The sequence below is a fragment of the Perna viridis genome, chromosome 3 (genome assembly GCF_037379345.1).
Source record: "Perna viridis isolate PV_CMFRI_1.1 ecotype Kerala chromosome 3, ASM3737934v1, whole genome shotgun sequence".
NCBI classification, from domain to species: domain Eukaryota; kingdom Metazoa; phylum Mollusca; class Bivalvia; order Mytilida; family Mytilidae; genus Perna; species Perna viridis.
In genome coordinates, this window is record NC_142447.1 from 11,745,157 (window position 1) to 11,771,576 (window position 26,420).

The 26,420-nt window shown below is 32.0% G+C and overlaps 1 protein-coding gene across 2 annotated transcripts in view; it reads left to right on the forward strand.

Annotated features, from left to right (window-relative positions):
- The window catches only part of LOC148621013 (uncharacterized), a 45,453-nt gene that overhangs the window by 13,166 nt on the left and 5,867 nt on the right, over positions 1–26,420 (forward strand). For both annotated transcript variants that reach the window (XM_088574997.1, XM_088574998.1), the window contains exons 9-30: positions 233–313; positions 1,360–1,523; positions 3,075–3,174; positions 5,341–5,484; positions 6,472–6,577; positions 7,401–7,501; positions 7,890–7,997; positions 8,692–8,765; positions 10,091–10,184; positions 11,445–11,539; positions 11,993–12,098; positions 13,588–13,755; positions 15,097–16,086; positions 16,706–16,804; positions 18,272–18,415; positions 20,202–20,316; positions 21,128–21,222; positions 21,818–22,003; positions 22,645–22,728; positions 24,163–24,228; positions 24,755–24,835; positions 26,040–26,184. In XM_088574997.1, the coding sequence (XP_088431123.1) occupies positions 233–313; positions 1,360–1,523; positions 3,075–3,174; positions 5,341–5,484; positions 6,472–6,577; positions 7,401–7,501; positions 7,890–7,997; positions 8,692–8,765; positions 10,091–10,184; positions 11,445–11,539; positions 11,993–12,098; positions 13,588–13,755; positions 15,097–16,086; positions 16,706–16,804; positions 18,272–18,415; positions 20,202–20,316; positions 21,128–21,222; positions 21,818–22,003; positions 22,645–22,728; positions 24,163–24,228; positions 24,755–24,835; positions 26,040–26,184 (3,346 nt within the window). The remainder of the gene's footprint in view (positions 1–232; positions 314–1,359; positions 1,524–3,074; positions 3,175–5,340; positions 5,485–6,471; positions 6,578–7,400; positions 7,502–7,889; positions 7,998–8,691; positions 8,766–10,090; positions 10,185–11,444; positions 11,540–11,992; positions 12,099–13,587; positions 13,756–15,096; positions 16,087–16,705; positions 16,805–18,271; positions 18,416–20,201; positions 20,317–21,127; positions 21,223–21,817; positions 22,004–22,644; positions 22,729–24,162; positions 24,229–24,754; positions 24,836–26,039; positions 26,185–26,420) is intronic.

Consider the following 26,420-nt stretch of genomic DNA (forward strand, 5'->3'; position numbering starts at 1 on the left):
AAATAGTGGACCAGATTTAAAAAATTTAAAGTTATTTAGTTTTGGAAAAGGGACATCCAAAAATTGGATCTGTTCATTTTGTATCACACCACTTTTAAGGCTTGCTCTTTTTGAAGGCTTTATCAGCTTGAAACTCAGGACAAATCATCAGGATGTAAAGACTCTAAAAAAAATTTTTGTTTGAAAATTTTTGATGTCATATATAAAAATTATGTCTTTTTCTTATTTTAAGATTCTTGCCGAGGAAATGGTAGGACAGTTAGCATCACTGGAAAATAACAGCAACCCCTACTACACACCAAAGAATTTTATTGTAATATATTAGTATTGGTATACATTGAAGAAAAGGTTTTTCTACCAAATACTTTGAGGTTTTTTTTTTCACTAACATGCATAAAAATGTTGAATTTTCTAAGGTGACTTATAGGTCCATTTGGGAAGGTGTTATTTAGTTTAGACATATTTTATTGTTCAAATAGGAACAAAAGAAATGAGAAGCAAGTTTCCCAACTTAGTGGAGTCCTCTCTGTAACACATATATTTTACATTTTATATATTGTAATCAGATTTCAGATATCTCCTACGGTTTTGAAGTTTTAAGGGTCAAAGGGCCACACCCCTACCCCCCAAAAAATACCTTTTTTATTTTTGGCCCAATTTTGAAAATCGTTCATTAAATTTCAAATTTTGTGCTATGTTGTGTCAAAACCAGTTGTTGTGTCCATAATGAACTGTAAGTTCCTATGCTTAAGTGTGACAACTGATATTGTGTCCTCCACACTTGCCCCAGGTGAACAGAATTCAGCATGCTATGGTCATTTCATACTGTGCTCAGAAAGCTCTTTATTTATCTACAAAGCAACTAAACAATGAGCATGAATGTCATCTTAACATTTTCAAATATTATTCAATGTTTGTTTGTATTTCATTTGTAATGCACTTTTACAGTATATCCATCTGCGCCATGAAAACTGATTTGTTCAACGTGTTATAGTTTTCCTTTCCTCTTTCGTCTACCCTGGACTTGACTTTTTATGAGCAACTCGGCGGGTGTTTGTAGAAAAGCAGAGGACGCTTACCTTACCAGTGCACCTTGTCCATGCTCCCAGTTTTTAGTGGAGTCTGAGTTGCTCATTTGCTTTTGTTACTTTGTATGTATGATTTTAGTTACTCTATGTTCTTTGTTGTGTATGTCTGTTTTCCATGTCTGGTCTTTGTCCCAGGATTACATTCTTTTGACTACCGCTGTGGCCTTGGTTCCTTTGATTACTCTTTTACAAGTACTACAAACTTAATGAAAATATTGCTAATGCCTTTTTACATTTGTGTAAAAGTTATCCAATATTCTTGGTATTTCAGACTCAGTTTGGCTATGACAGATGGCAAAGAAAAGAATTTATCCACATTGCTGAGCTTATGAGGAAGTTTTGGCATATGGCACATCCCCACAAAAGAAATAATCATATCCAGTTCCTAGTTCATGTGCATGATGATTATGTTTCTTTGATGGAGAAGTTATTGAAGTGAGTTAGGTGAACAGTATAAAGTTTTGGCTTGTAATAGTTTACTGTCATCATGACACTTTTGAAATACTTGGCTAATTGTTCTTTGTTGGAGACAGTCCTTCTACTCTTTGGTTACCCACTTTTAAGTTGTTCTGGTTTGTGCACCTGGAGTTTCAGGTTGCTTTAGCGAAGTTTTTATTACACTATTTCAGTGACAGATTTGGGGGGGGGGGGGGTGCAGGGGGTTGGCACCCCTCCTTCTTTTTATTTTTTGAAAATTTGTGGTTTTCATGTGTAAAATTGACAAAAAAATAATGTCTTAGCACCTCCTTTTTCTGAGGAACCCCCTTTTTCAAAGCGTCTGGATCCACCCTTAAAGTTTGACCTTCTGATACAGAGCCATATTATGTCTGCACACCTCAGGATTTATTCCAAGCATCACTGTCAAAGAAAAAAATAAGTTCTTGAATAAATCATAAACCGATTGATAGAAAAATCTTTCCTCTACAGAAAGTATAAAATAATAAATTAAAACAACAATAACCATAGAATGAATTTATTGTACTCCCGTTTTTTTTATTTTTCGCCCTGTACATGCACATGTATTAGTGGTATTATGTCACTACAAAGTTATTACTAGTAACTTATCAGTTTAAGAATCTTTTAAATTTTAACTCTGTGTGTGTGTAACTTTACATGCTATCCATTGGCATATAGTATGTGTATTGTTTCCAGGATTTTTCTCCTTTGTGTATAACCTTATCATAAATGACACTTTTAAGTTCTAATGAACTATTTTTGACCATCCTTAAACTATTCATTAACATAAGAAAAACTGGGAACTACAAGCAAGACATGACAATATTACGATGATTACAAAGAAACAACAGTTATCCCCCTTTGTACAGTAATTAATAAACATAATTATTAGTACAATTATCTTCTAGTATTTACAGGCAGCTGTTAGCTGATTTTGTGCATTTTCTATTGAAGCATTTGTATGTATATATAAATTTCGGGTTTAATAAATTGCATTAAAAGGAATATTTCTGATTTTCTAACAGGTTATAAGATATAAGCTGATTTTGGCCAATTGGTACTTTTTAGAGGACAAAGTCCTCACAACAAATTTAAGATAAAACATTAGAAGCACTGAGAGCCTTGATTCAGTCTGTCATGAAATTACATCCAGCAGTACTATCTGGGATTTAGTTCAGGCAAAATGGATAATTCTGAATAAGAAACGAACTGAAATTACAGTATGCTAGTTTTGTATTTCAACATATGGAACAAATCACCCCACAGATAAGCTTTCCCAAGTCTATTAAAAGTTGGGTTGTCATAAATAAAGCCACTCTAGCTGAAAATTTCATCCTCTTTCATTAAAACCTGCCTCATATTATAAACTGCACTTTTGAACATTGTATTTTTATGAAAAGGGCACTATATAAATCTTGTATTTATTATTATTTATTATAAACTGTCTAAAAAATTGAATACCTTTATATTTGTAAAACTAAATAACTTGAAACAAAATTATCTATATATATTTTTCACTTATCCATTAAGATATGAAGCAGCCTACAGACAAGCTGACAATACCCAGACTACTCTCCTGTCATCAGCATCTGTCAGACTTCTGAAGGAGTTTGGACTAAGATATGGTGTTGTAAGCAAATTTGGAATTTTCATTTTCTGTAAACATACTATTTTGTGGGAATTCTGTCATTTGGACATACTCCCAGGAATTAATTTTCAGGGTTTTAAAAAATGAACAGCCAATCATAGTGTTTAAGAATTAATTTTGCAGATACTATTTTTCGGGGTTATATTGTCCACTGTGAAAATTATGAGAATTAACACATCACAAAAATTGATATGTCTACAGAATATACTGAATATTTTGCATGTGATACAGATTTTAACATGTCATGTTCATTATATCATGTATTATAACCATAATTCAAGTATAATCTGTGAAGGGGTGCAATATAGGTATGCGATGTAGGTCAGTGGGTGTGAAAGAGTAATCAAGGGAACCAAGGTTATAGCGGTAATCAAAAGAATGTAATCCAGAGACAAAGACCCGACATGGAAAACATACATACACAACAGAGAACATAAAGTAACTAAAATCATACTTACAAAGTAACAAAAGCAAATGAGCAACTCGGACTCCACTAAAAACTGGGAGCATGGACCAGGTGCACTGGTAGGGTAAGCGTCCTCTGCTTTTATAGAAACACCCACCGAGTTGGTCATAAAAAGTCAAGTCCGGGGTAGACAAACGAGGAAAGGAAAACTATGGCCCGTTGAATAAATCAGTTTCATGGCGCAGATGGATACACCATATATATGTGATACTGGGTATGCGATATAGGTCTAGAGGTGTGATATAGGGTAGACGATATTGGGTAGAAACAAACACATAGAATGCATATACAAAATGGTCATATTTTAATCTAAATATATGATATATAATCATAAAATATATACTTAAACTCCTTACAAAGTATATTAATCTTCTTGTTAACATTTCCTGCAAGAACTGAATGATATCATTACCAGGATTAGTTATAGCTGAATGATATCATTACCGGGAATACTTATAGCTGAATGATATCATTACCGGGAACAGTTATAGCTGAATGATATCATAACCAGGAATAGTTATACCTGAATGATCTCTTTACTGGGATTAGTTATAGCTGAATGATCTCATTATCGGGAATAGTTATAGCTGAATGATCTCATAACCAGGAATAGTTATAGCTGAATGATCTCATAACCGGGATTAGTTATGGCTAAATGATCTCATAACCGGGATTAGTCATAGCTGAATGATCTCATTACCAGGATTAGTTATAGCTGAATGATCTCATTACCGGGATTAGTTATAGCTGAATGATCTCATTACCGGGAATATAGTTATAGCTGAATGATATCATAACCAGGATTAGTTATAGCTAAATGATCTCATAACCGGGATTAGTTATAGCTGAATGATTTCATTACTGAGATTAGTTATAGCTGAATGATCTCATTACCGGGATTAGTTATAGCTGAATGATCTCATTACCGGGAATATAGTTATAGCTGAATGATATCATAACCAGGAATAGTTATAGCTAAATGATCACATAACCGGGATTAGTTATAGCTGAATGATTTCATTACTGAGATTAGTTATAGCTGAATGATATCATTACCGGGATTAGTTATAGCTGAATGATCTCATTACCGGGATTAGTTATAGCTGAATGATCTCATTACTGGGAATAGTTATAGCTGAATGATCTCATTACAGGGAATAGTTATGGCTGAATGATCGCATTACCGCAAATAGTTATAGCTGAATGATCTCATTATTGGGAATTGTTATAGCTGAATGATCTCATAACCAGGAATAGTTATAGCTGAATGATCTCATTACAGGGATTAGTTATAGCTGAAGTTTTAGATGTTATGGGCTTTTATTTGGACTTATTTTTTGAACTGCCTTACACTTACCTTGAGTTTCGGAATGTCTATACATCACCGTCTTTTAACTTAGGTAATGATCTAAATTGAATCCTTCATAAGCTGGTTTCAGCCAATTATTTTTGTAGTCCAATCATTTCTCTTCTACAGTTGTGTGAGCCTTGAGAAAATAAAAAATCTATCCAAAAAACAAAAAAAAACAGAAACAGAAAACAATGAAAACAATGAAAACAAAGCAAACAAACAAGAAACAACATTTTACTGGTAAGTCTTAAAACGAAATAATTAACATTTTAAACAGTGATTTAGAATTTGAATAATTTAAAGTTTTTTTTAATTAATGATATATTTTCAGAGAGACTTATTCAGAAGAATTGTGTATTTGCGATATCTAGTGAACAGCTTTGACCCTTCTGTGAGGTTTTTAGAGCACTGTATATTTGGTGTGTCATCAGTATTAGAAGTTCTACCAAATGTTGAAGACATGGTCAGAAAAGAGGTAGACATACAGCTATTTATCTGTTTGTGTAAACTCTTTGTCAGTTTGGCATATTTTAAATGATATCATCAGACTATTTTATGATATTAATGTGATACATGCACTACCTGGTATGCTTCACAAGAATATTATATCAGTTTACTGATGGCAGATTCTGCCTTTGTAGCACCTGCTTCTTAGCAAAGTTGGAGAAAATTGATGTGATGGAAAACTTTTTTCCTCATCTTGCAGAATTTTAGGGTCCATAGTTTATCAGGTTCTAATTTCATTTGACTGTTTTTGACTTCTATACCATTTAGCTTCCTTCAGGAACATAAAACACATTGTGATTTCTGTAATGTCCTTGTTATTGGCTTAGGGTCAATACAACTGATCAAGTACCAATAACAGCACTAATATAAAAATCATCACAAAGTGATATTTTGATTTATAGCCAGCATAACACAATAACATGTAAGAGCTGTATTAGCCAACTCATTTGCATTGCTTGACCATGGCTATATTACTACATCACTGTTAATCTTGTGACATTGGTGTTCACTCTTCCATTTTGGCCAGAGCCTCTCAATATTTCATCACAAATTCAACAATCTCCCACTTATGTGTATGTATCAAGACAGAAGTATAATATCTTTCGCTAATCTGAATTTTCTCCCAAACATTTCAGCTTTAGAATTGTAATTACAATGAATGAATTACTTCATCTCCTTCAAAAGGAATTGATCTGGGCCCTGTAATTAAGACAATTACTTTCATTATTATGATAGGCATTGAAGGCAATATTTAATCAAACACAAATAATGGATTAAAGTGGCAATGAATAAAATATGTTTTGAAACAATACCTCAGCAAATCTCCTGCTTTGAGAACATTTTGGAAAGGAGATCTCCTGCTTTAGAGTTTTTAAAGGTTAACACCAATGATTGTAATGGCTGATTTTAAAATTACAGTACAAGGGATGTTAATTATTAATTTATTTTATTTCAGCTTGAGATATTGTCTGACAGTATTAGAAGGTTACAGAGTACGACACTATCTACATTGTCTAAAATGAAGAACGTGTTTCCAGATAACAAACCTTATGGAGGACTAGGTATATAGTGGTGTAATATATGTTTCAGAAAAATTATTTAAATATTGTTGTATTTGACTAGCAGTACTTGAAACATGTTAGATTGTGAAACATTCAAACATCCTCTACTTGAAAAAAATTGGGATAACTGATTTGAGAGAGTGAATAACCAAAATATGAATACAAGTGCTGAAGAATGCCTAGAATTATCGAGTGCAATGAACTCGTTCCATGCATGAGTTTAATATTAATGCATTCTTTGCATGAGTGATTATAGTTTTGTTGTTCACCATAACATCAATTGATTATCCAATTTCTAACATAGATTTTCTCCATAATTTATTGCTATTTTCAACATAAATTTAAATTTTTTGATTTCGGATTGATAATTGTGTTGTGATGTTTTAGCAAGAGAAGGTCTTAGAAAATTCAATAAATCACTGTCATCTATATACCTTTAAATCTTAACTGGAATTTTTTTTTAATATTAAAGTAAACTCTCAGGAAAAATAATAGGCCATATGTCCCTTGGATCAAGATAAAGAATAGCTGTTTAGAAATTTCCGTAGGACATTACTCAAATGATATCTGAATGGTCAGTCTGGAGGACCTTTTGGCCTTTTTACCAAAATGCTAGGACAATAGAAAAAAAGTAAAGAGACCGAGACTCCTAATTCACCTTCCTCAAAAGTGATTCCTGCTGTGTTTACAACTAGTGTATCATTTTTACATCAAAATACTTAGTTCACAAGATAAAGGCCTTATTGTCAGCAAATCACCATTGTGATTGTTTTATACTGTTAGTTTGATTGTGTACTTATTTTCTATCTTCAATCTTTTCCAGAGGTTTTAATTAATCTGATGGATAAAATTCTGAAGGCTAAAGTTCATCTGAAGATGCCAAAGGTTGAACTGTTGGATGAAATGATTGTTCAGTGTATAAAGGTACATGTATGAATTTCTTGTAAAATTTATTTCCAAATATAGCATGAAATATTACCTGATTGCTACCAAATCTGGTGCTTTGTAGGAATTGTTAACTGAAAATCAGCTGCAAAACGCTAACATAATATAAATCTTAGTGCTATAGGATTCCACTTTCCATCATCTGTGGCAAGTGCTATTTTGGTGTGAAAAAGTTATTTATTTGGCAAGTAGAAAACTTAAATTTGTGCAAGGATTAAAGTTTTGATTGCAGATTTCAATTGTGAGCAAGTTCATTTTCCTTTGGAAACCCAAAATTTTCAGAAATCAAGAATGCTGAAACATTTAATGCTTTTGTTTCATCATGAAGTATTTTCATATAAGAAATTTGAAAAGTGATATTTCTCAGGAGACTTTTCCTCCATCTTACCAACAAATGAAACTGGTAGTCAGAGCAGACATTAAGAAGGATAAACAAGGAAAACTTGAAAAAGATGAAACCCTTTCTCCTTCATTGGTGAGTCTGACATGTTTAAGGATGATTTCAAAGCCAAAAAATGTGATCACTTTAATTCTGGTCAAATTCTTTTTCTGTGTCAAACATTTAATCAGAATAAAAATTCATGTACCTGTAACCAGGTTTATTGAAGGGCTGTACATGTAAAAAGTCTGGCTGGTGTTAAATGTTTATATTTGGACTTAATTCAATTTATATGACTTCATTTAATGTTTAGTTCAAGAAAATACATTTAAAATGACCTGTAAAAAGTAATCATCTTAGATTGTCACCTGCAAATTATGGTAGTTTTCTAATATGTAGTATTAGAGAACTATCAGTTAATCAATAAATCAATCTTCAATACACAACAGGAATATAATCTATAATAATCATTAATACATATTCTGAAGTTGACCTACAAAGAGAGATAACTCTAACTAACTTAGGAAAATTGATGAACAAAACTATCTACAACGACAAAGAATAACCATACATAAATAATTCAAATGGGGAATAAAAGAAATGAAAAAAACACTATTGATTAATATCTAGTATTGGCTCACATATTCTATATAACCTTTATCTCCTATGTCCAGTTTTAATCTTATTTAATATTATGCCACTGTTTAATGGTAAATTATCAACCTTTCTCCTCTGTCTTTTACCAATCTGTGCAGTTATTAACCTCTTAAAATCAATCTTTATATTTTAGTTGAACATGATGATTGGTAAAATCAGAGATGAAGTAAACCATTACAAGACCTACTATCAGGGAACATTTAGCAGGTTATTTTATTATATTTTACACCCCCACTCGACAAATGGATGGTATATTGGAATCACCTTATCTTGCATTGCAATTATCTTGGTTTACCATGAAGGGATGGATTTCAAATTTTGTTTGTGGCTTTATATAGATAGGGCATAGGTTTTAAGTGATTTTTAGTGCTGTCTTATTTCAACTTCCTGTATTAGTGGGGTATATTGTGCAACTTCATGTCTATATGTTAGATAACTTTTGATTTTATGCAATAATCCCCACTTTGCGCATTCTACTCTTCATGAACTGTGAAATGGTTTATGAACAAGCATTGATTTCCCAAAGTTGACTATACAAGATAACTTTGTCAAATTTTTAATATAATTTCTAGTTGTTTTCAAACTGTAAGATTTCAAACTTTATTAGAATGTTATTTTATTGGAACTATTTGACTTGCAAACTCCTGACCAATTAGCATTAATAAATGATTACACCATACCAAGTTAATTTATTCAAGATATCCTTTGCTGCCCAGAGAGGCTTAATCATTTATATGGCTTATCACAAATCAAATTGAATTATTATATGAAAGTGCAATGTCTATTCCTGATATTTATAATCTCTTCCTAAATTTATTCCAGTGTTCTAATATTTTTAAAAGCTTTTTTTGTTTTTATTACATGCCTTCTTACAAGATTAGATATGTTAGCATCCCTTTTTGCAAAAAAACTATCATAGGACTTATAGGCAGATTCAGTACTTTCATGGAAAAAAGCTAGAGAATTGAAATTCAGCAGTCCCTTCCTACCTAAGTCAATACTTTAGTTTCTTTTTAACAACAGCCTTATGGTTTAAAATTTAAGATTATATACAGCTCAAGAGAGAAAATAAACTGGGATTAAGGAGGTAGACCTAGGGTAAGGTGAATAACTCTTGAAATCAGTAATATGTTTGTATCATATTCAATTTCACAAAGGCCTTTCAAGCTTTCCTTTGGAACAGAATGAAATAAGTTACATTGATGCTTACATGAGGTTGAGATAAAATGGCGAATACAAATGTTCCAATGATTTCCAAGGGTTGTGTCCCTTACCATGTGGCTACCTCATTGAACTGTCTATTTGTTATTTTATGAATGTATGAACGGGATCATATACAAAAAAAAAAACTAAAAAAAACAACAACAACAAATTACAGGTGCTGCTCAATGCTTCATTTCTAAAATGAGTAAATGCCAAGGCTTGTTTCTTATGTTGAAAGTTAATAAGTCGAGTTGATTTTTTGCAATATTAAACATTCACTCACTATGAAACCTATAAATAACTATATTTGATCATTTATATCATTTCAGATTCTGTAATGTAACAGAGTTTGTAGCCCAGAATCTTTACACATTGTTTATGGAAGATCTTCATCTGTTTCTCAATCAATTAGATTCCCTTCCAGTAAGTAAACTGAAGTTGTGATTATTTTCTAGTTATTGCATTGTATATTTAAGTCCAGAAATAAATTTCCATACTCTTGTTGTAATTTAATTGTCTTGATAATAATAAGTTTGACTCCTGTCTGTCAGTATGTACATAACTTTGTCAGTTTTTTGAATTTTTTTTTTAATTTGATATCAGCCTTAGTTTAAAAATAATGAGTTTATGTAAATTACATCTCGGTCCAGTATTCACTTCCTGTTTACTCTGTCTGAATTTTAGAGGTGCTTTATTTCTTTCTGTCATCTTAAACTTTGATGTCCTTCTAAGTAATGATTTGAATTTTGATCTGAGATTCTAGTGTTGACATTGGGAATGATTTGTAATTTGATCTGAGACTCTAGCGAGACAGTAGGAATGATTTGTAATTTGATCTGAGACTCTAGTGAGACATTATGAATGATTTGTAATTTGATCTGAGACGCTATTGTGACATTAGGAATGATTTGTAATTTGATCTGAGACTCTAGCGAGACAGTAGGAATGATTTGTAATTTGATCTGAGACTCTAGTGAGACATTATGAATGATTTGTAATTTGATCTGAGACGCTATTGTGACATTAGGAATGATTTGTAATTTGATCTGAGACTCTATTGTGAAATTAGGAATGATTTGTAACTTGATCTGATACTCTAGTGTGACATTAGGAATGATTTGTAATTTGATCTGAGACTAGTGTGACATTAGGAATGATTTATAATTTGATCTGAGACTCTAGTGAGACATTAGGAATGATTTGTAATTTGATCTGAGACTCTAGTGTGACATTAGGAATGATTGTAATTTGATGTAAGACTCTAGTGTGATCAATGCATTAACTTTTTGGTCTTTGTCTCACACAAACTTCCTGTACACCAAATATTTTTTTTTGTGTTTAAGCGGTTGTGGTCCCATCCATGTCCTATGGACACATTTCTTTGAAAAAAGATTGCTCAAAGAAATGTTTAGCCATATTGATGAAGTTATTCATAGCATTTAATTTTTTTGAAAGTTTATAATCAGTGTGAATCTTACTGCACATTTGAAGCTCAGTGGTGCCTTTATGTTTATTTTCTAATGTTGGGGTTATCATTTAATTGATGGATCTTTTTACATTGTACATTTTTCATTTATGTATCTAATTTTTAATCTGTTAATTCATTTAAAAGTACCGTTAGATGGAAGAAAAAGATTAGAATTATTAATACCTTAAATTTTATCATCATATTGTACTTTCCAGCCATCAACATCAATAAACAGACAGATATTGGGTTTAGGCTACAGATTACATCAGCTTGATCAGGACTGGAACTTATACATAGCAGGACATCCAAGGTGATTAATCATACCAATTCTTACAATGTTAATGTCTTTGTCTACTTGTGTCTGATGGAGCCTTTACCAACTTATTTATTCATACATGTATATTATAGCAATAGAAATAACTTGTTTTCATTAGTTGTTTCATAATATAAGATGTATTTGCTGTCAAATTGTTATTCATGTAAATTGTTTCACACTATCTTTCTTTGCTGATTAGCTGTAAAACCATTTAAGAATAGCAATGGTTTTAAGTATATATGTAGATGATATGTATTTATTATATGCTGCTGACTTCTCACCCCAGTTCATAGTAGTTTTATATAAGGAAAGGTTTTGTATGTTTTCTGGATTAAAGAAAGTAAATTGAATTACAGTAAAGAAAGAAATTGCATGACAAATTGAAAGACTTCTAGTTTTCTTCTCTGTTGTTTTTCGACTAATCAACTCCTTTTTTTCTATGTACAGTTCTAGCACATGGAGGGAATTTTTCTACAAGCAGTCCTTACATTGGTTAGGATTATTGGAGACTCACCTATATCAAATAGTAGTTCAGGCTGTAGGGTGTGATAGGGTGAGTAGTTCAAGAGACTTACCTACATCAAATAGTAGTTCAGGCTGTAGGGTGTGATAGGGTGAGTAGTTCAAGAGACTTACCTACAGCAGGTTGTGGTTCATATTGTTGGCTCTAAAAGGGTGATTGGTTTAAGAGACTCACCTACATCAGATTGTGGTTCCTTGCTGTGGTTTAGATAGGGTGAGTAAATAAGAGACTCACCTAGATCAGATTTAGGTTCATGTTGTGGGCTCTGATAGGGTGAGTAGTTTAAATGACTCGCCTAGATCAGATTATGGTTATAGCTGTAGGCTCTGATAGGGTGAGTATCAGATTGTTTTACAAGCTGTAGGTGCCCAAATGTTGAGTAGGATAAGGGACATATATCAGATTGTGGTACAAACTTGGTTCTTACTGGGGGACCACTTTGGTGGTCTTAGGTTAGCATTCTTGCCTCAAGTGGTCTTGGTAAGATCGCCCAACCAAAAACTTAAAAATTAGTAGTCATGATCAAGTAATGATCAAGCACTCATCATTTTATAAAAATAATTAATATTTGATGAACTGATAACGTTTATTAATATTTCTATTTTCAAATTCCATTTTTTGTCATTACCTTAAAGATATTCTATTAACTATCCATTATTATCTCATTGTTTCTATTATAATGATTTAAATATAAGGTGACTTATAGGTCCAGTGGACCCGGTGTTTAAAACATACATATTTAGTGTAACATAACTATCATATATGTTTACACAGGTCACTATGATAAAATAATTACTTACTTTAAGAGGAATGATGACCAGTTGGCTTTATAGTTGGAAAAAGTGTCAGAGTTGTGTACCATGCCTATCTGTTAAGCTGTTTCTTCTGTAAGCGAGCACAATAAAGTGTCAGGCTAGAACAAAGCAGGGCATTTTTGATTGATCAATAGTTCTCTATGTGTAATGTATGGAATATCTACAATAGGATGTTAAAGCATAATCAATCAATCAATCAATCATATCTTTTATCTTAATTAAAAGTGACTCATCTACATTTTGTGTATTTGTGGAAAAGTGGGAGCCACTGATTGGGAGAAAGGAACACTTTTCAGTATGAAGCCAATAACTTTTTATGCCTACATTTTTCATCTCTGCCGTTTCAAAAAAATCGTCCTGCCCACCCTACCTTATTTACTTTATTTAGCAAAAATTTTTGCCACTCAAAGTAGTCGAAGAATTCATTTTGATAACAAGTGTTTTTTTCTGCTGTCAGAATGTGGAACTAGTAATTTGCAAATTCCAAAAGGGATTAGTGCCTTCTAAAGATTTAGGAAGGCAGTAGTCATTACCACTTTCTTCTAACTTGTATAAATTTGTGTATATATTTTCTTCTATCTATACTTATAGGAAAAACTTGCTGCTGCATTTTGTATGTCATTGTGAATAACACAGATTTTCTCAAAAAATACAATATGCAGTAGATTAACAGAAAAAGACTTTAATTCATATTTTTTTTCCAGTTCACCACCCAGAGTTTTGATGATGTTGGAATAGCCTACCAGATATCAATAAGCTCAGTCTCCAGCCCTAGATGTAGGACAACATCACTTATGTCAATTACACCATCTATAAACAGTGCCTTCAGTGGACTACCGTCATCAAATTCTACTCCAGTATACAATAATATTGTAAGTAAGATATTGTGAAAGTACTATTGTTCATGGGGTACCAATTTTCATGGATTTTGTGACTAGGCCAAAGCACGAATTTTGGTTCCAAATGAAAAGGAGATTTCAGTTGATGTGTACACCGAAAACCTCCAAACCACGAATTCAAGAATCCACGAACTTGTGTTTCTTCCCTAATCCACCAAAATTGGTATCCAGGAATTAAAGTACTTTCACAGTATTCAAAGTATACTTCAGTGTACAATATTATTGTAAGTAAAGTATTCAAAGTATACTTTAATATACAATAATATTGTAAGTTAGGTATTCAAAGTATACTCCAATGTACAATAATATTGTAAGTTAGGTATCCAAAGTATACTCTAGTATATAATAATATTGTAAGTTAGGTATTCAAAGTATACTCCAATATACAATAATATTGTAAATAAGATATCCAAAGTATACTCTAGTATATAATAATATTGTAAGTTAGGTATTTAAAGAGATAGTAAGTTGGTACATGTACCAATATTAGCTCCGTTTTTCAATCAATGACATTTAAAAAAAGAGTTTTTTAAAGATTATGTTTACTTCAGTAAAAAAAAATCTAGTAGTCATGATTATTAAAATTTGAAATGATCATTGACTGTAGTGCTAGTGCTCATATAGTAATGATGTTGTAATCATGAGTTCTTCACAAATTAGTGATTTTTGCACATTGCAACCATTATTCCTCAAATGATATTGCTTCACATTATGACAGATTTAACCAGAAGCCCTTTTCACAAAAAATTGTCAGAGTAAAATTAGTCCTAAGTTATGGTGTCACAATACTTTGATCTATTATGATATCATTAATTACGACTAATTTGACACTTATGATTTTTTGTGAAATGGGCTGCAGATCAGTAGATCTATAAATGGACATACATGTACTATCAAAACCTTTTTGCAATAAAGTTGTGTTTGTAATTAATGTTTTTGAAAGTAGTTTAAGGAGGTAGACCTAGGGTAAGGGTCATAACTCTTGAAATCAGTGATATGTTTGTATCATATTCAATTTCACCAAAGCCTATCAAGCTTTCATTTGAAATAGAAAGAAATCAATCTAAATTACTTTGATCCTTACATGAGACTGATGAAAAATAGCTGAATATAAACATTCCAATGATTTGGAAGAGTTGTGTCCTTTACCTAAGGTCTACCTCCTTAAAGGGGTATGCAGTTTTATCTATTACTATTTATGAAATTTAATTTTTTGAAACTCAATAATATGTGACATGTTCCTTTTTGTGCTTATATAACAGTATTTAATTAATTTTGAATTGTGAAAAACTTGTATCTTGTTTTCTTTTACAGTGGAATAACACAGGAAACAGTTCGTTTCAATCTACATCAAATGCATCTTCTTATCACCCAAAAGCTTCTCTTCCTATAAAAGCAGAACATAAATTTAAACACAAGTATGACACCATATCACTGGATGAAACAGTTAACATTGACAGCCTTGACATTTTAGAGGATGGGCATCCATTTAGTTTCCCTCGCTCTTGTAGTTCACTGCCTGAAAAACTTAGCAAAAGCTATGATCATTACTTGAGTGTTTCAAGAAAAGCTTTAAGCTTTTCCCAACACATAGAAAATAACAAAAACAACAAGAATAACAAGAATGGTGATGCACATGAAAGGGAGAGAACTATTGCTGAGAAAATAACATTTGAGTTATCTGATCATGAAGATTGTGTTGATGCAAGGGAAGAAAAGGAAATTGAAGACATCCTTAATGATGATGACAATTTAGAAGATGAACACATTGATGAGTATGACAATGAAAGTATTGAATCTGATCATTCCAATGACTTTAGTTTCCCTCCTTTGTCAGAAGTGTCTAGAAATGAGGACAGTGATGGTTTGTTTACACCCCCTGTTGGAAAAAGCAATGCAGTTTATTCACCATTACCACAAGCTGGTACATTTTCCAAGATTGTTGAACCTACTCCTGTAAAATCTGTTCCACTTGTTCCATCCCCCTTAGTTAACCAAAGGGAACAATTAACAGAAGTTAAAAAACCAATGCCAATAAGACCTTCCTTGCAGATTCCTTCAAAACAGGAATCCTTACCATCTGTAACATCTTGTAGCCACAAGAGTTCAAAGGAGAAAAAGACAGCAGTATTGCCAGTTTCCGGGTCAGTTTTAGATGTGGTTGTGATATTACAAAGGTTGTTGGATTTTAGTCAGACCTTGTATCAGTCATTTGTGCTGTTCACATGGCAAGGAAGAACATTTTTAAAATCTTCTACACCCTCACAAGAAATGAAGAGAAAAATGTTGGAAACCAATCTAGAGGTATTATTAATTACATAAACATTTTTCTTTTTTTTAATTTCTGATATATTGCCATAAAAATTAGTAAATCTCTAAAACAGGTAATTTCACTTTCTAGAAGGAAATATAGAAATTGCATTACACATATTTCTTGAATACTAGTAATGTATAGTGGGTTACTTTTGGTAGGTGTAAAATTAAGTTGTTTTGAGGTTAAAAAGTATGCCAAAATTTTTGGCAATTCTAATTTTGGCTGCTGATAGGTTGTGCTCAAAGTACGTAAACCTAGAGTAAATGTTTTACAGATTTAATTTTGGCGTTTTTAGACAGACTTAAAAAATATGCTAAAATTAGCACACCACCAAAATTACCAGCAATATGTTATGATCATAATTAAGCCATACATTTATAGTACTATGAAAGTACTTTTATTTGTGGGTACCAATTTTCGTGGTTTAGGGGAAAATGATCAGTTCATGGAGTCTCGAATTCATTGATTTGACAACTCTATCAAACAAAGAAATGGAAAATTTCCTTTTCATTGGGAACCAAATTTTGTAGTTTACCAAACCCACGAAATCCACGAAAATTGGTACCCCACGAACAATAATACTTTAACAGTAAATTTTCTCTTTTTCAGATGACTAGCAATACTCTTCATTTGTATGCCAGCAACATTTTGTGTTTTGATCTGTGTGGTACAACTAACAGTGAAGCAAAATTCCTTGCAGGTCCTATGGTATATATATTTTTTCTGAATGCTAATAGCTCACTTGGCCTAAAAGGCCATGTGAGCTTTCCTCATCACTTGGCGTTTGTCTTGGTTATCATATGTGGACTATTTTTTCAAAATTCTTCTCTGAAACTACTGAACAGAATTTAATTAAAGTTAGTACTATTGTTCCCAAGGGTATTCTGCACAAAAACATTGTTAGAATTTTTTATCCATGAAAAAACATGGCCCCTGTTACTAAAAATAGAACATAGTGGTCAGACAGCAATTTTTCACTAATATCTTCAAAACTGTAAGGTTTAGCCAAATTCTACCACGGGGTAACATGTTTGGCATGAGGAGATCTATTCGATGTCAAATTTTTGTGAAAGTTTGTTAACTGGTGTTGGAGTTAATGCCCTTTTCGTATTTTTTGGGGCAATTTTTGATGATATAATTTTCACAAATCTTCTCCTCTTAAACTTCACAACTGATTGAACCCAAACTTGATTGTTTCTTAAGGTATCCTGCACAAAATGAGTATTGTTTTTTTTTATCCTAGTAAAAAGCTAGTTTTTCGCAAATATTTCCAAAACTGTTAGGCTAAGCTAGACTCTGACGATGATAAAATATTCAGAATGGTGAGATCTACCTGTACATGTATTTCTATGAAATTTTGTAAATGGATATTGGTGTTATTGCCTTTTTTACTTTTGTGGGGGCTATTTTGAATGCTATTACTGGACTGAATTCAATGAAAGTTGATGGTTGTATCTTAGATATGAGTGTTAGGAATTTTTATCTAAGAAAACACATGGCCACTTTTACAAAAAATAGAATGTTGCTTATGAAGCCTGGAAGTGATTCAGGCTCTAAAGAGTCTGCAGTTTTGGGGTAATATTTATTGTGGCCTTCTTGATTTAATTAAACCACAAAATATGATATTGTGGCAGCTTTTTTGATGGTTAAAGACTAGTTGGTATTCCTTAAACATTTGGTGCTGAGATCTTATGAATAGTTTTAATACAAGCAAAGCTTCTTTTTTATTTGAAAAGTACAACATGGATTATAAGTAGTTTTTACATTGAATAAACTATCATCTTTTCAGGTTATAAAATATTCATTTAGTTTTAATTCACATTGATATTCTGATAACGTCTGAACTATTAGAAGGCCATCATTTTGCAATTTTTTAAATACAGACTGTCATAATAAAAATTCTTTACAACAGTAATAAGGCCATCATAAAAAAATTCCAAGGTTCTCATTCAACATTTTTCAAAATTAGGAGCTGGCAGGGGCAAATTTTATTTTTTATTTTTTTTTATTAATTTAAGTGAAAAAATGCTGTGATTTTGAAAGAAATTGACCTTAATTGGGAAAAATATCAAAATAAAAATTTTAGGAGAGGGTGAAACATTGGGTGGGAGGAGATAAGAATCTATTTTTTATTTTAGTCTAATCAGGAAATTGATTATGATACTGATTTTATAGCTTATTGAAAACCTCAGAACACTAAGGTCTAAAGAATTGATATGGGGATGTCGTCACAACTTATCAGGAGAGAAAGATTGTTTCCACTACCTCAACAGGAAATCAGAGCTACTAAGTCAAAGATATGAACCTGTTACCAAAGATGTAAGGAGCTAGATTTATCAAATTATCAATTAAGTTTCGATCATTGTATTTGTTTAATGCAATTTTTTTCAAGATTTAAGTATTAGACTATCAAAAATCATAAAGTAGGAAAAAAATTATGGGTTTCACTGAAATATATATTGCAAAAAAATAGAAAAGTATCAGAATAGCAGTCCCCTGACTGTTCAAACATCAAAGTCAAAAGTTAATAGTAAAACATAAAAACAGAAAACAAAGATGATCTACATACACAATGTAGATAAAAAACAAATGAAATATATACGTAAATATAAAGGATGACACATGATTGATTGTTGGAGCAGCAATATTTCAGTTATATCCAGGCAATGAACATGAAATGGATGATAAAATGAACATGAAATGATGATGAAATGAAAAATTGGGTGGGACACAAGAATAATTGGTCGGCAAATTTTGATTGCCACTGGAAATAGGGAGAGGTGGGTAGGGTCGGGCGATTTAGCCTCCTGTGATGGAGCCCAATGGTACCTACACTGATAGAATGCCACAGGAGGGTTCTTTTATGTGTGAGGAATGTGGCATTTTTCCCGACATAATGCACCACTATGGTTTGCAGCCAGGTTTTCTGTATTATGGCCTGACAACCCTTGCATGAAACATGCCAGGGGTGCCCAATTCCACCACCTGGGGCACACAACCCAGTTGCTCTGTTGGCAGAGCGGCCAAGCCCCCCTGCCCAGGGTTCTGAGCACTATTTAGTCGCCTTTTATGACAATCTTAGTGTTGCTGTGGGTCTATTGTTTTGACACCCAGACCCGCAGGGGGCGATAACACATAAAAATTGAAGTTTAGGAAAACAAGACAGCACATGAAAAAAATGAAGCACTTACAATGTGAACTCCAACAAAAAATGGGGGTGACATCAGGTGCTCTGGAAAGGTAACCATGCCCATCACATTACAAGTTATTGAAAGCATGTAGGTGTAAAGTATGGTCGGTTGTCAATCTTTTAAGATGTAATTTACTCTCATTTAACCAGATGAACTTGAATGGCATTGTAAATATAAATACAAGTCTTTGCAAGAATCATTTACTTTCCTCGGTCTCCTATTGTATTTTTGTTGTAATAGAAAGACCTGGAAAATTAAACTAAATTATTATTATTTTATTAATTCATTTATTTATACTGTTACTATCAAGTGTGAGTTTTTCTATTGTTTTATTTCATTATTTCTCATTCATATTTCATTTTTTATTATTCTATTATTATCATGTTTTTGTCCTGTTTTTCCTTTTCATCTTTCTTTAACACGTTCATCTTAGTGTGAAATTATTTGTATTGTTGAATGTATATTATTGACTTGTAATGTATAATGTACCAAGTTTAAGGGAGGTGTTCTAAATTGGTAAATTGCTGTTTTGACATTAAAATGTGTTTTTATGAGAAAATTTAATACATTATTGTCAAAAACCCATCAATCTGACAATATAACTTCACTCAAAGTAGTCTCCTTTTATTGAAATAACCAATATTCATTTCTTGCGAGATGTTGAGAAATATTTCATTACAATGTCTGAAAATTGAGGTTTTTGACAGTTGTTATCCTCTGACAGTGCATTTCAATCAAATTTTAACATGTTTTAACAAAATTGTATGGAAAGTCTTGCCTTTATTTCTTGATTTTTATGGTACAAGCAGTCAAATTACACTGTCGCAGACGTCAATTATTTCACCCACTGCCTGATTCTTGCAAAGACTAACACATAAGGTCTGTGGTTTATTGTAGAACCTTCTATATTGTAGATGTGTACAAGAGTAAACAACATTTCTCTATTGCTGGAGTGTATGTCAGTTTATCATAAGAAGATAAAATGTATATTTATCAATGGACAGAGACAATATCCTATCACAAACCCAGGTAAGATACATTTTGATAATCATTTTATAGTGATAATAACCTATTATTAACTTTTTAATTGATTGTTTTAGCATTCTATGAGCTTAATTTTTTCTTATTGTATCAGTGTACTTGTTGGTATTTCAAAGTTGTCATAAGAATTACGTGAAAACAGATTTTCAATGCATCGATATCTGGTTCTCTCTTTGCAATATGATTAACATTTTAAATCATTATTCATGTAGTAAACTATCAGAGATACATGAAATCCGATTTTAGTTACTGTCAGATATATTTTTATGTGTTATTCAAATTTGTATTTTAAAATACAGTAATCACAGATATTAAAAAAAATTTATGATTGTAATGAAAAATTGCAATATAGATTGTAAACGAAAGAGGATTTCAGATGTTAGTAATAGAGAGTAAGATCCTATTGCCAAATGTTTTATAATTTTCAATACAAAAAATACCTGTTTCATATATTGTAAATTTTGATTATCTGAACACATGTTTCAAGGAGTAATTTCTCAGCAGCAGCATTAAAATCAAATATGTAGGAAGATCATGATCAAAATATTAGTTGTATACAAGACGTACTCAAAACCAAAACTATTGAAAGAGGAAGCCAAATCCACCACCCAGAGGTTCTACCATATGCAATGCAAGGAATGAAGCCTCAGTGTTTTTCATATTTCTAAATTTGGAATACTGCAAGATTTCATAAATAGGGTAGATAAAATATAATATAATTCGGGGTCAGACAAGTCTGACTACTGGGTTGGTGAATACCTTCAGGGACGTCATTATACATGTGACATGTTCTCTTTAGATATTTATGATACAACAGACAGTCCACCATTAGAAGCTGACTGTAGATACCTCTCTCATATCAACAGAGTACAATGTCGTATCATGGCTTACAGGGTAAGGGAACAAACTCAGTTTTTAAGAATGAATTCTAATTAAAAAGGCAGACTTATGGTGTAAAGATTCAATTATGAATACTGCTACCTCATTAACAAAAAATTCTGGTTGAAAAGAAAAAGATATATTTTCTAGCCTGAACTCTAATAAATCTGAGTCAAATATTATGTATGTGAAAAGGTGAATACAATCTGAATATTTGTGTTCTTGCTGTGATTTGTGTATCAATTTCTTTTTAAGCTTTTTTGTGTCAAGGATACTGTGAAAGTACTTATATTCGTGGGTATCAATTTTCGTGGTTAAGAGGAAAAGCAGAAGTTTGTGTATTATTGAATTTGTGGTTATGATGATCCTGTCATACAATTTAAAGTAAACAATCCTTTTTGTTGGGAATCAAATTTCATGGTTTACATTACCCACAAAATCCACAAAAATTGGTACCCGATGAACAATAGTACTTTTACAGTAATCATTTTCAAACTCTTTTATAGGAATTCTTTGAATGAAATCCCGAAAACAACTTCTTGTTAAATTGTAATTAAAACACAGGCTGTTATTATGTCTTCTATATAAAGTACATCCTTAACAACTGTAGGTCAATTTGTTTGTGAATGATGCCATACCAGTTCTGCTGTCCCTGAAACAACCCATGGTACCAGTAGATATGTGCCTGCTTCCCCTTGTACAGTTCTTGCATTCATACCTAAGCTCTCTACAGAAATGGTTGTATTGTAACTGTTATAAAATGGTGCTAGAGTGTCTGTGGATATTTATTGTCAGGGTTTGTACAAACATTGTAGTGTTATCATATTCTTCAATAAATAGAAAGTTTATTTGTGTACTAATATTGGTATTTTTTCATTTGAAACACATGCCTGTAACCCTGGGTTTAAAACTCATGTTCTGATTTTATATAAATATTGTACTAATGGTATACAATATATATTTTAATACAATTTTATCAGTATTTTATTTTATTGGCTACTTTATACCCTGGTAGTTTTCCATTGTTTTAAAATCCAGATATTTTCTTTTTAAGTATACTGCCATTACAACTTAAATATATTGTCAATTTCCAATGACAATGTTGCTTCACCTTTTAACAGAATGATGTCAGTTTTGAACACCTTGACAGAATATCACAATGAGTCACTGATTGACAGAATATTGTTAATTTTTTATATCTAGATAGAATATCATGGTGCGCCAGATGTCACTGATAAAACAAATTAATTTCAATTTTGAACAGAATATCAGAACCCAATTGGTATGGCTCATAGTGATATTCTGTTGAGATGTTCAAAATTGACATTACTCTGTCGTATCATAGAGTTCTGTACATCTGGCTTACTGTGATATTTTCTGTCTGGACTTCAAATATACCACTGATTTATATGATACCAATATTTCATTTGATTTCAGGACTTTGAAAGAGAAGTTTATTCAGTGATCAGAGGAGCCAATGGCTCTATGGAGTATTCACAACTATTGATTCAGGCTTTCACTGTAAGGACACTGCATAATATCTACATAGCCATATTATCACAAAGGAGTAGTGTCATTAAGGCCTATATTTTGCCTGATAGACATGAAATATGAAATATTATCAGGAATGAGTCAAATTTTTATTCACATTAAAGTATTTGAAAGTAGATTATTTATAAAAAAAAAAAAAAAAAAAAACATTTTATATTTTTCAATGTTATAGTCATTCTTCTTGTACAAGTAACTCTAGAGTGAGGAAAAGGTACTTTATACTGCAATCATTCTATTTAAAGGAGACTTGTCACAAAAATATATTTTTGCAATTTTTGTTTTATTTGATTTATTACGCCTAATATATGCAATCAAAATGCACCTTGTAGTCACTTACTTGGTTTAATTGAAGATAAATTGATTAAAAAATCAACGATGACCCAAGCCATACAAATTTTAATTAGCCATGCGGCAAAGAAAGAACATACACAGTGTGTCACTATTTTAGTTGTACCCTCCTGTTCAAGCCAAAGAAATAGTATGCGAAGAAGTTGTTTATTCACCTGGGGGGATGTATGCCTAACGAAAATGTAAATCTGACAGAAAACAAGAAGAACTCAGGCTTCTTACTTTCTAAACACAATCATTGCACCCATACACAGATCATTGGACCACATTGCATCATATATACAAGCTATTTTTGAAGATTTATTAATTTTTTCCGGCATGTGTACACCTTATTAATGTACCCAAATGGAGATAGAGAACCAATGATGTAGCATTTCCATATATGGTAATGGAGCGTTACTTCTGGTTTTCATTTAGGCATATTAATTAGGTTGTCGTGAAACACAAATAAATCATTTTAACTTTATTTAGCACTAACTGATGAGAAAATGTTTGTTGCACTTGTATACTATAGTTTTTATAAATATAAACTTTTATTAAATGATTTTTTTGTGTCATGTCTCCTTTAAACAACCAAAACGCATTGACCGTATTTTTATTGGTGATGTATGGTCATACAGTTTATAACACTTGGCTCCACCTACTTTCCTACCCTTGCATGAATAACATGTTAAGCGTTGCATCACTATCAGGGGCCACAGGTGGGGAAGAAATGTAATGGCACATCTTATAAAACGTGCCATAAGACGATTAAAGTATATTGATTAGAAATAAAAATTATATATGAATTCAGTTTGTATCGAAAAAAATGTGAGGCAAAGCCTTGCATTTTTCTCCAATTCTAAGCCTCATCCGACTGTTATTCTCTATTTATTTGATGAATTACCTGTAATGTATTAAGTTTTAGTCTATACATGGAATTATTATTTCAACTATCTCCACATTAAACTTTACTCGACAGAAGTTACTGTCAGAAGCAACTTATTGGTAAAGTATCATTGTGTCACAAAATTTGTGTATTAGGTCATGCTTCATTTTGAATTTTACTATCTGTAGCATTTGCTGAAGTTTATGAGAGACCAGAAAAAGACAACCAGAATATCATTGTTACTGCCAGAAGCTGTAAGTTGACCTGTTTCAGTAAAAAAAATGAATTATCATTGGAAAAGTTATGAAAAGTTAAAAGAATGCAGCAAAAAGAATTTAAAAAAAAAAACACAGAATATACATGGAGGGATTACATGTTTCATGAAAACAAGATTAAAAGGAACAGTTCATGTTTTACTGTTATGAAACTTATTTTACATAGTTTTCAAGTACAACAAATGAATTCTTCCCTAAAGCCTTTCTGACAAGTATCATGTTGTGCTGATGGGAAGCCAAACTTGAAGTCTTCCTAGGGGTGGATCCAGGATTTGAGTTTGGGGAGGGGGGGGCATTAATTGAATGAATTGCAAAGCATGCCAAAACATATTTTTGGGGTGAAACTTGTGGTGAAAAATTCTTTTCTTACCGATTTAGGTACACCAGTCCTTGGATCCGCACCTGCTTCCCATTAAATATTGATGCTATCAGATATATGTTTCACTATTATTATTTTGTTCTAGGTTTTAGTTGATTATTTTGACATTTTATTTTCAAATTTAAGGAGGATGTTATGTTCAAATTACAACTGTGTGCCACCCCAACTGGTCAGCTGATTAAACTGTACAGTCATGTGAAGGAATATGTAAGTTCTTTGTTACATTTAGGTTATGAAAGAGTAATCAAGGGAACCAAGATTCTAGCGGAAATCAAAAAATGTAATCCAGGGGCAAAGACCAGACATGGAAAACAGACAATAAATGTTTAATTTTGTTTCAGTGATGTACTAGATTTAGACTACTGTAGTTTTAGAAAAATGAAGAAGTTGTTATACCATTTAGTGTACAATACAGAAATAATGTAATCATTAAGTGTTAGTTTTTGTAAGAATCAGGCAAAATGGAAAAAATCAGAAACATGCATGTCAAAACCCCACAGATCTGGCAATATAATTTCACAAATGCTTTCTCTATTTGAAAAGAAATTTGATCGATCACTGGATTTACTCAGAATTGAGGTTTTTGACAGTATTCTATCCTTGAAATGCAAATAAATAAATGTCTGTAAGAGTTTTTTTTTACTATACTGCATGTTTGTACAACAATTTGCCCCTTTTCCTCCAATGCCAACATAACTTTACAGGAAAATTATTGGTAGACCAAAAGGATGTTGGCATTCAAAGAATAAACCCTTGTTGTTTAGGTACATATTTTTTGTGGTTTGTCAAAATATCCATGTTTTTTAATCAAAATTTAAATTTGGAGTTTAACCATGATATACAAACTTGTATTATATAAGCAATTACCACCTTAGTGGTCTCATGGTTGAATGATTACTTTGAGTGCGGGAGGTTAAAGTCACACCAAAGACTTTAAAATTGGTAGTTTATACTGCTTCTCTGCGAAGCACATTACCTGTTAGTGTCGCTTCTGTGAGCTAGCACAATAAAAAATACAGCTCAGTGTGTCAGACTAGTTTAAAGCAAGATCTGTTTGCTTGACCAAATGTTATTGTCCTGAAATGCATGAAAAATCTGCCATAGGATGTAAAACCCCAATCAATTTATATGTAATTAACCTTGGAAAATTACATGGTTTTTATACCACACCAATTGAAGTGACGAGGTATATGTTACCTTACGAAAAGTTGGGTGTCCATCTGTTTAATGGTTTCCAAATGATAACTTGAGATCCAATCAATGCACTTTTTTGAAATTGTTCACAGTTGTTAAGTACTATAGAATACAAGTTAAGTATTAAGCTATTTTTTTACATTTTGTCATCCCCCTTTTTTCACCATTATGTGATAGGTATCATCTAATGTTCTGTTAATGCTTGATTTTGTTTTAGTACAAAAATGATGAATCCAGTGATTTTACTGTACAGTTGATACTACAAAAACTCAGACATGATTTGTTAAAGTACAGGAAATGTTTCAGTGGTTCAGAGCTTGTTAAATGGATCTTTAACAATCAAAATCTAATTAAACCATTGGGTAAGATGATGTTACAGGTAGTTATCCCAAAGCATTGGGTAAGATGATGTTACAGGTAGTTATCCCAAAGCATTGGGTAAGATGATGTTACAGGTAGTTATCCCAAAGACCTCCATATTTGTATTCAACAGCAGCATGCATAATACATGAAACACCTTGTTTTTTTCGTAATTAAAAATGTAAATTTTGGTTATGGAATGCTACTCACAAAAAAATTTTGGTTGGGCACCTCTGAT